At 42.4% G+C, this 10,411-nt stretch overlaps 1 protein-coding gene across 1 annotated transcript in view; it reads left to right on the top strand.

Moving 5' to 3' along the window:
• Positions 1 to 7,720, top strand: part of haus6 (HAUS augmin-like complex, subunit 6) — a 61,210-nt gene extending 53,490 nt beyond the window's left edge. The window contains exon 17 of the mRNA XM_073048662.1: positions 6,284 to 7,720. Coding sequence (XP_072904763.1) covers positions 6,284 to 6,384 — 101 coding nt within the window. The 3' untranslated portion in view covers positions 6,385 to 7,720. The remainder of the gene's footprint in view (positions 1 to 6,283) is intronic.
• The last annotated feature ends 2,691 nt before the right edge of the window (positions 7,721 to 10,411 follow it).

The raw sequence follows: 10,411 nt of genomic DNA on the forward strand, positions 1-10,411 counted from the left end.
GCCAGTGTCCCCTTGCAGGGTTTTCTTTGAGCTGAAACACGAGACTATTTGAAACAATACAAGCTTACGCAAGCAACACTAAATGTGAAAGGTATTTTTAAACCATAAGATATAGGAGCAGAAGTAGTCATTCAGCACATCGAGTCTGCTCTGCCATTCAGTCATGGGATGATTTAATTCTTTCAGTCATCCCTACTCCCCTGCTTTGATGCCCTGGCTAATCAAGATCCTAAATCTATCTCTGCCTTTAAATACACCCAATGACTTGGCCTCTACAGCCGCTCATGGCAATAAATTCCACAGATTTACCACCCTCTGACTAAAGTAATTTCTCTGCACCTCAGTTCTAAAGGGACGTCCTTCAATCCTTAAGTCGTGTCCTCTTGTCCTAGAATCCCCTACCATGGGAAATACTTTGCCATATCTAATCTGTTGAGGATTTTTAACATTCGGAATGTTTCTATGAGATTCTCCCCCCTCCCCCATTCTCCTGAACTCCAGGGAATAGAGCCCAAGAGCTGCCAGAGATTCCTCATACAGTAACCCTATCATTCCTGATGTTACTTTTTTGAATTTTTAATTCAAAAAAGTAACATCATCCTTGTACATCAAATTTCCACTCTGATCAAATGCTAAATATTTTGCACTAAAAAGTGTACTGTATTTTGGATATATTTAGGTGCCCTGCTCTTGGTGATTTACTCCTGTAACATTAATAATAACTGTCACCAATGGTGGTTTCTATTGGAGATTTAAATTTTAATTTCCATATTTAAAGTTCTTGGTTTCATACTATATATAATCACCTATTACATATTTTGACCAGATTTTTCGCCATCTACAAGACATGACTTAAGACAATTCCTAAAATTGCGTCTTTCTTGGGATATGATGTGTGATGATATTGAAGCTGGCAATCTATGGGGGTTAATTTAACAATGGTACTGAAGTGGGGGGTGGGAATGGAAGTAAAAGAAATAGATTGATCTTTTGCCAGTCTTCAATATCCAAAACTCATGGTGATTGCTGCTTATTTTACTCTAGGTTATTTGAGTAACTTGGCTTATGCATTAATGAGAATTGGAAGACATGATGCTAGTGCAACAAGTAATTAGTTGGACAAATTCAGTGGGTCAAGCAGTGTGTGTGTGTTGGTGGGGAGGGGAGGAATTTGTTGAAGTTTTGAATGGCAACACATCAGGATTCCCCACTTTCCACCTCCCCCACTGACAAACACTGCTCCTCCAGGTTGTCTTATCCGAGATTTCAGAATTTCTATTCTTCTTGTGTCTTAAAATGCTGCTGGTAGGTAAGGTTTCCCCAGCTTCCAAAGTTTGAAATTGAATAAGCAACTAAGTATCTGCTGGAGATATTGTTATGGCCTCTAGAGGTGTAGTTAATTTTACGTGGTCATTACTTCCTGTACAGGTTAATTCAGATTCTATTTGAAGCATACAGTAGAAAGCCATTCATCTTCATTATCTCTTTATTTGTCTTTGAAACAACAATATATTTTCACAAGTTAGAAATCTCTTTTTTAAAAACCCTGAGCAAAACTTCTGTCTTGGATGATATTTGGGAAGTTGTTTAACTATGTAGAGATGCACTGCAAGGGCAATAGAGTGAGAAGGTAACTCGTCTCCAGGTGCATTGCCTATGGACTGGAAATGCATCTGAACACCATAGATGATAATGCCAGCTTCCAACCAGAGGTACATCGATTGCCAAGACCTGGAAGTCAGGTCAGAAGTACGGCTCATTGATTACATCTTTGTAACACTTGAGTGAAGCCATAATTAACATAGCTACAGCATGAGGAGCTGAGGCAGCAAGAATGAGAGCAGAATGCGCTAAACCCCAAGTTGAAATGCAAATAGAGAAGCTCATATTGACATGAGGAGAGCATGTATAGAGGCTACTTTAAGTGCACTCAAGGAGGAGCGTGATTGTGAGGTTGCCGCAACAGAAGCATAGGCGTATGAAGCAGCAGGTGACTTGGACAGGGGTGGGTCTATGACCAGAATCATTCCTGTTTTGCCCTCACAACAGCCAATGCATCTTATGGAAGGATATATCCAAATTCTTTTCGGCTATAACAAAGAGTGCTCTAGCTCTACAAGGAGAAGCTGTCCACACCGCACAGCCAGCATGTCTTTCGCATAGTCCAGTTATTGACAGTCAAGGTCTACAGCAGCAGGACTACAGTGGCCAGCACACTTTAACACTTCACTCTGAACCAGTACCTTGGGCTACTACTGGTTCCAGCAGGGAGCCAGCGGGGCACCCATCGGTTGTATCCATTTCCAGGTACACAGAAGTATGGCGGAAAGGCAAATCCTGCTTTAAAATGTATCTAGTCAACATCTCCCCAAAAAGACATCCTGAACAAAAAAAAACATATATATTAGATGATTAGAGCAACATGCCATTGTCAAAATCAACATTCTTTTGCATATTCTGTATTCAAAGTTATGTTTCCCTGTACTCTCTAAAAACACAATGGGGAGCATCAGAAGTTTCCAGAAGAAGAGCCAGTGGGTTTGTTGTGGTGTCATTAGAAGGCGAGGTCTGCTCACTTTTCCAACCCTCATTAAGTATGACCAGATTCTCACCAACAGGGGCAAAAGCCCAACTCCTAAATCTGCATACCTGACAAGATCCCCTAATTGACTCTTCTGCTGAGATTCTGGGTGCTGTGATAGTGTAACACAACACTATTACAGCTCAGGATGTTGGAATGCAATAGTGGAATCACCTGTAAGGAGCCTGTGCATCCTCCCTGTGGAACGTATGGTTTTCCCCTGAGTGCTGCAGTTTCCTCCCACAGTCCAAAGACTTGCTGGTTAGGTTACACACACAAAATGCTGGTGGAACGCAGCAGGCCAAGCAGCATCTATAGGAAGAATCTCAATCGACATTTTGGGCTGAGACCCTTCGTCAGGACTAACTAAAAGAAAAGATAGTAAGAGATTTGAAAGTAGGAAGGGGAGGGGGAAATCCGAAATGATAGGAGAAGACAGGAGTGGGTGGGGTGAACCTAAGAGCTGGAAAGGTGATTGGCAAAAGGGATACAGAGCTGGAGAAGAGAAAGGATCATGGGACGGGAGGCCTAGGGAGAAAGAAAGGGGGAGGGGAGCACCAGAGGGAGATGGAGAACAAAAAGGGGGGGGATAAATAAATAAGGGATTGGGGTAAGAAGGGGAGGAGGGGCATTAACAAAATTTAGAGAAATCAATGTTCGTGCCATCAGATTGGAGGCTACCCAGATGGAATATAAGCTACACGAGGAAATCTACAGATGCTGGAAATTCAAACAACAACACACACAAAATGCTGGTAGAACACAGCAGGCTAGGCAGCATCTTTAAGGAGAAGCGCTGTCAACGTTTCAGGCCGAGACCCTTCGTCAGGAATATAAGCTGTTGTTCCGCCAACCTGAGTGTGGCTTTATTTTGACAGCAGAGGAGGCCATGGATAGACATATCAGAATGGGAATGGGACGTGGAATTAAAATGTGTGGCCACTGGGAGATCCTGCTTTCTCTGGCGGACCGAGCGTAGGTGTTCAGCGAAATGGTCTCCCAATCTGCATCTGGTTTCACCAATATATAAAAGGCCGCACCGGGAGCACTGGGCGCAGCATACCACACCAGCCGACTCACAGGTGAAGTGTCGCCTCACCTGGAAGGACTGAATGGTGGTGAGGGAGGAAGTGTAAGGGCAGGTGTAGCACTTGTTCCACTTACCAGGATAAGTACCAGGAGGGAGATCGGTGGGAAGGGATGGGGGGGACGAATGGAAGGGGAGTCGTGTAAAGAGCGATCCCTGCGGAAAGCAGAACAGTGGGGGAGGGAAAGATGTGCTTGGTAGTGGGAACCCGTTCGAGGTGGCAAAAGTTTCGGAGAATTATATGTTGGACCCGGAGGCTGGTGGGGTGGTAGGTGAGGACAAGGGGAACCCTATCCCAAGTGGGGTGGCGGGCGGATGGGGTGAGAGCAGATGTGCGGGAAATGGGGGAGATGCGTTTGAGAGCAGAGTTGATGGTGGAGGAAGGGAAGCCCCTTTTGTTTAAAAAAGAAAGACATCTCCTTCGTCCTGGAATGAAAAGTCTCATCCTGAGAGCAGATACGGCGGAGATGGAGGATTGCGAGAAGGGGATGGCATCTTTGCAAGAGACGGGGTGGGAAGAGGAATAGTCCAGGTAGCTGTGAGAGTCTGTAGGCTTATAGTAAATATCAGTAGATAAGCCGTCTCCAGAGATGGAGACAGAAAGATCAAGAAAGGGGAGGGAGGTGTCAGAAATGGACCAGGTAAATTTGAGGGCAGGGTGAAAGTTGGAGGCAAAGTTAATGAAGTCAGTGAGCTCAGCATGCGTGCTGGTTAGGTTAATAGGTTATTATAAGTTGTCTCTTGTTCGGGTTAGGGTTAAACTGGGGTTGCAGGGGCAGTGCGGCTCGAAGGGCCAGGGAGGGCCTGTTCTGTATTGTGTTGCTAAATAAACAAGTTCTCCTATTGCTTGGCAAAAGCACCATCCATTAATATAAGGTATGTGACAAAGCACCTTATACCCAACGACTAGATCTGGGGTGGTTCACAGTGGGTGAAGACCACCTTGTTGGTGCTTATCAGCCCACTGTCAGCACATTCAAGACTAATGTCCTGGAGAACAGGTGTCCAATTCATTTTAGACCCTGTGAGAGTAGAATCTGTATGAAAGACAAGATTGTAGGTAAGCAAGCCAAGCACCCTGACATACTTGCCTCTGCTCAACCAGATTTAGGCAAGCTTTTCTTCTGTAGCTCATAGGATGATCATAAGCTGGCAGCATCCATCCAAGATGAGGTCTTCCTTCGAATCATAAACAGAGTTTAGCACAGGTGAGTCAGACAGTTGGATAGTTCCCCTTCCTTTCCACTTGTAACATAAACTCCTACCGAACAACAGCTGACAGGCCCTTGGTCGACTCGTGTCCCTCAGTCTCATGTTAAAAAGGAAATCAAAATTGTCTCTGATTCAAGTGTCCAATTCAAAGGTATACCACTGCACAATGTGCTTTTGTGGGGGTATAACTCAATAAGAGTGTGCTTGGGGTCCTCGTGCATTTCAGATTGAGTCTATTACAGTGATCGCAGACATCGAACAAATGTTCCACAGCTTTGTAGTGAGAGAAGATCATTGTTCTTGTGATTTCAAGACCACAAACTGGACAACGAGATTTTGGAGTATTGCTTGAGATTCTTGCATTTGGTAACTGTCCCTTACCAGCTGTAGCAATCTATGGCTTTAAGAGGACGGCTATTGAGGGAGAGAAGGAATTCGAGGCTGAAGTATGGCAGTATATAATAAGGCATCTCTATATTGCTGATGTACTTGTATCATTTTCTAGTGCAGGAGAAGCTGTCAGCGTGCTGAAACCAGGCATGTTGGCACAGTCTAATCTCAGACCCATCCTGATGAAGGGTCTCAGCCCGAAGTGTCAATTGTTTGCTCTTTTCCACAAATGCTGCTTGGCCTGCTGAGTTCTTTCAGCATTTTGTATGTGTTGCTTTGGATTTCTAACATCTTTCTCGCATTTGATATATTCTAATTCATCATCCTCTCTGTAATATTGTAGCAAGCTCCTTTCTGTATGTAGTCTTAGGGTATTTTTAATTTGAAAGGCTGTATGAATCATGCCTGCAATTTCTGTACGTTGTTTATCTTCAACTGAACTGTGTGTGTCAAGCTATGTACTTTAGGTGCTTTTCATTGTCGATTTTTGTCTTACGTGGAGTAAGCATACAAAGAGTATTTTGAAACGATTACCTTTCAAAGGAATTATGCAGTATATACCCAATTCCGCTGTGCAGATATAAATTACAAACAGCACTTGAATACATTTTATTTTCTCTGTAGCAAATGCAGAAATGAAACGGGTATTTCTAAGGTATTAACCTTTTAAATAAGTAGAATAACTATTGTCTTTCCACTGAAGAGGCCATTCTGATGCACAGTGGAGTGCGTCCCTTTAGTATTGATCCATGTCACAGCAAGACTAATAAGGAAACTTAAACCTTGTGTTACAGATCATCTACAGATGAATCACTTTAATATGTTCATACAGGTTGTGCAAGGATTAGTGATGTTATTAAGTTGCAACACTGTTCATTAAATTAAACTCACAATGTAATTGTGTCTGGTTGCATTTTTTTGCCCCTAGTAATGCTGCTTTTTAAGCTTAGCTTTCTGAAAAGAAACATGGTTTTTGTTCCTGTATGTATTTTAATTCCTTGTCTAATTTTCAGATGAACCATCTCAAAGGACATGTCTTGCCAAATCAGAACCATCTTCTGTCACCCTGGATCCTTTCTCAGATAATGGAGTGGAACAACTAATAATGTTTTAATAGGGACCAATGGCACAAGTGCAACTCGGAGGAAAAAAAATCTGTTGACCATGACGCACTTTTGATATCTGCAGTTGGACAACCATTAGAATAAGCGATACAGCAGATCTTGTTCTAGCATAAGGTTAATTGCACTTATCTTTGACCATATATCTAATCCAGTTAACTGTTCTTGTTTGTGAAGTAGGAAATTCTGTTTACCAGCAGATGGTGTTTCATGTAAAGTATTGTATAGATCTTTTTGTATAGCTTTATGTATAGATGTAACATACGAAAGTTGAGTTTATTAGAATCTGTAAACGTTAATCTTGAATAGGGATCCAAACTAAATTCATCTAATTTAAAATAATTCCTACTGCAAAAACTGTCGGAAATGTAGTATTAATTCATCTTTAAAATGCCAGCAATGCCTAGTTGATTTATGCAGTTCAGTAATTATAGGTTTGACATTGTTTGATTAGAATCCAGAATTCTGGTCATGTATTCTGGATTTAATTAATTGGGAACATGACTGCAGATCATAAAACTAAACGGGAACTCAGCGGGTTGAGCAGGGAGTGGATGAAAAGGAAGTGCTGAGGGGCAAATTGTCACTGCTTTGTGTTCAGAACAAACATCAGGGCTGAGAGTGGATGGAAGATTGTAAGTCCTGAGGGGTTGAACAGAGAAGGAACGAGGGATAATGAGCAGATTAAGCCATAAAGAGGAAAGGTAGAATTGGGAGACAAGCTGGATATGCTGGGTGAAAGTAGACGAGGGGAGGGGGAAGAAAGGGAAGGGGGGGCAATAAAAACACAAAGGCAACCTGCTTATGTTTCCAGCACTTCTTTGGTGTCCTGCTTATCACTCTACAACATCTGTTTCCCTCTGCTGTCCTGGCTTCATCTGCCTTTTTATTTTCCTTGTTTCTTTCCACTCATCACCCTAGCCTTTGTTTCTCAGCTCCACCTCTCCCCTACTTGGTTCCATTGGCCCATTTAGTCTCAACACTCCTCAGCATCTTTCACCTACTCTCTCTGCCCCCCCCCCCCCCCCCCAACTCCCTCTCTTTAAACTGGATACCTTCGCTCTTCATTCTCCGTCCTGATGCAGGGTCTTGACCTGAAATGTAAACTCTCCCCTCCCCACATCACCCATCCCTCCCCCCTACATAGATACCGTACAACAGACTGAGATTCCCAGCAGGTTTTTATAAACAACTGGGATTTGGTTCAGAAGCTTCCCTTTAGCAGGATTTATCAAAAAATGTAAACTACTTGTTATTTCACCCCAGCCTTTGTACTTTTTTTAACCTTGCAAAAAAAATCATTTGCCATTAAAGTGAAAGTGACTTTCTTTGTGTCTCTATAAGTTTATTTTTTGATTGTGTCTTTCCCAGTTTTCTTTATAAGGTTGCAATTCAATATTTAGTGATACAGTGCAGAGTAAGCTCTTCTGCCCCCTTCAAGCAGCACTACCCCAGCAAACCATGGTTTAATCCTAACCTAATCAATGGACAATTTACAATGACCAATTAAACTACCCAGTATGCCTTTTGACTGCTGGAGGAAATTGGAGCACCTGGAGGAAACCCACACAGATCATGAGGAGGATGTACAGACTCCTTACTGAGGGCACTGGGACTGAACTCCGAACTCTCTGCTACACTATGGTGGTGCCCTTGAAAAGTGGCAGTCCTTCATCAGTTGAGAGTCTTGAATGAAATTAAAATAATGTAGTCGTATTGCCTAGAACTTTAAGACTATTACAGCACTTTAAAATTGAGTAGGTTAGACCAGTATTCTTTAAAGCTTGGTGGGGGGGGGGATGTTCCTACTGAAACAAGATTGAAGGGATTTTGCAGGTTTGATGCTGAGATAATGTTTCAGTACTTCTTGCCTGGGCAGTTTATTTTAGAATGTGGGATCATCCTTTTAAAATGGAGAGTTGGAATATCTTTCCTCAGGATTGTGCAGCCTTTCAATCCTCTAACCTTTTAAATAAAAAAATGCTATTGAAGGGGATAATTTTAGAACTGCAGGGGAATTGAGTTTTAAAAGGACCATAGGGAAAGTCAAATTGATACCAAAGTCACCTTGGTCACAGTGTTGAATGTCAGAGCAGGTCGAAGGGGCCAGATGTCCTACCTCTGATTTCTCCAAATCCATACAAAAAAAAACAAAGATGAATATCCCAGAAAGAACAAGATGATCAAAACGCACAATAGTACCACGATCCTAAAGCTTTCTACATGGTGGTGGAAAATATTATGTAAGGAGCCAGTGCAAACTTGTGCATAATTGGGTACCAAAAGTTACAGAAGACATTGGTGAGTTCTTAAATAAATACTTCTCACCCACAGTATATTCCCACATGAGAAGGAGGTTGCCTTTTAAAATATTTTTCTTAATAGATACACAGAAGGGTTCATGAAATGTTTCCCTGCTGCAATGGGAGGTATTGGAGGAGGTTGTTGGAGCCCTGTGAAAGATTTCTGAATCTTTGCTGGTCACTGGTGAGGCACCAGTTAAGATCTGAAAAGGTATATTTTTATTGCAGAGGAAGAGACCCAGGTGTTGAAGGTTTATGGTTAGAATTGAGGGGATGGTGTTGAACAACAAGCTATAACTGACATATATTGTTGGTCCAATGCTGAGTGCAGAGCTAGTGTGACTGCTGAAAACCCATTGTGCCAGTAGGAGAATTGCAGTGCAGAGGACAATGCAAAACCATTCAAATTTAGGACTAGCTGTATAGTTTCTGGGAAGTTGTACCTAAATAAATGCATTGGGTGTACGAATAAGACATAGGAGCAGAAGTAGACCATTTGGCCCATTGATCTGCTCAGCTATTCCATCATGGCTGATTTATCCCACTCAACCCCATTCTCCTGACTGGTCCTCTAATCTTTGATGCCCTCACGATCAAGAACCTGTCAACCTCTGCTTTAAATGTACTCAATGAATTGGCCACCACCCCCACCCCTGTGACACTGAATTCTACAGATTAACCACCCTCTGACTAAAGAAATTCCTCCTCCTCTCCATTCTAAATAGATATCCCTCTAGTCTGAGGCCGTGCCCTCTGGTCCTAGATTTCTTCCCACTAAAGGAAACATCCTCTTCATATCCACTCTATCCAGCTGTTTCAATATTTGACAGGTTTTAATGAGATTCCCCTCCCCTACAACTCCCCTCCTCTAGTGAGTACAGGCCAAGAGCAATCAAAGATTATCCCTTTTATTCCCAGGATCATTCTCCTGGACCTCCAGTGCCAGCACATCTTTTCTTCGATAAAGGGATCCTAGACAGCACATAATACTCCAAGTGCAGTCTGACCAATGCCTTGTAAAGCCTCAGCATTGCATTCGTACATTCTAATCCTCTAGAAATGAATGTTAACATTGCATTTGACATTTTTATCACCAAATCAACCCGCAAGTTAACCTTTAGAGAATCCTGCACAAGGACTCTGAAGTCCCTTTGCACCTCTGATGTTTGAATTTTCTTCCCATTTAGAAAGTAATCTGCAACTATATTCCTTCTACCAAAGTGCATGATCATCCACTTTTCCACACAATGTTCCATCTGCCACTTCTTTACCCATTCTGCTATTCGGTCTAAGACCTTCTGCAGACGCCCTGCTTCCTCAACACTACTCGTCCCTCCAAGTATCTTCATATCGTCCGCAAACTTGGCCACAAAGCCATCAATTCCATCATCCAAATCATTCACATATAATATGAAAAGAAGCAGTCTGAGCAGTTAAAGCGCATCACTAGTCACCATCAGCCAAACACACAAGGCCCCTGTTATTCCCACTCTTTGCCTCCTTCAATCAGCCAATGTTCTATTGATGCTAGTGTATTTTCGATAACTCAGTGGGTTCTAGTTAAGTAGCTTCATGTGTAGCACCTTGTGAAGGCCTTCTGAAAATCTTGAGTAAATAACATCCACTGACTCATTTGTTGATCTTGCTTATTTTCTCAAAAATTCCTACAGATTTGTTAGGCAACATTTCCCCTTAAGAGCCTATTCTATCATGTGCC

This window comes from Hemitrygon akajei, chromosome 6, assembly GCF_048418815.1.
Source record: "Hemitrygon akajei chromosome 6, sHemAka1.3, whole genome shotgun sequence".
Classification (NCBI taxonomy): Eukaryota; Metazoa; Chordata; class Chondrichthyes; order Myliobatiformes; family Dasyatidae; genus Hemitrygon; species Hemitrygon akajei.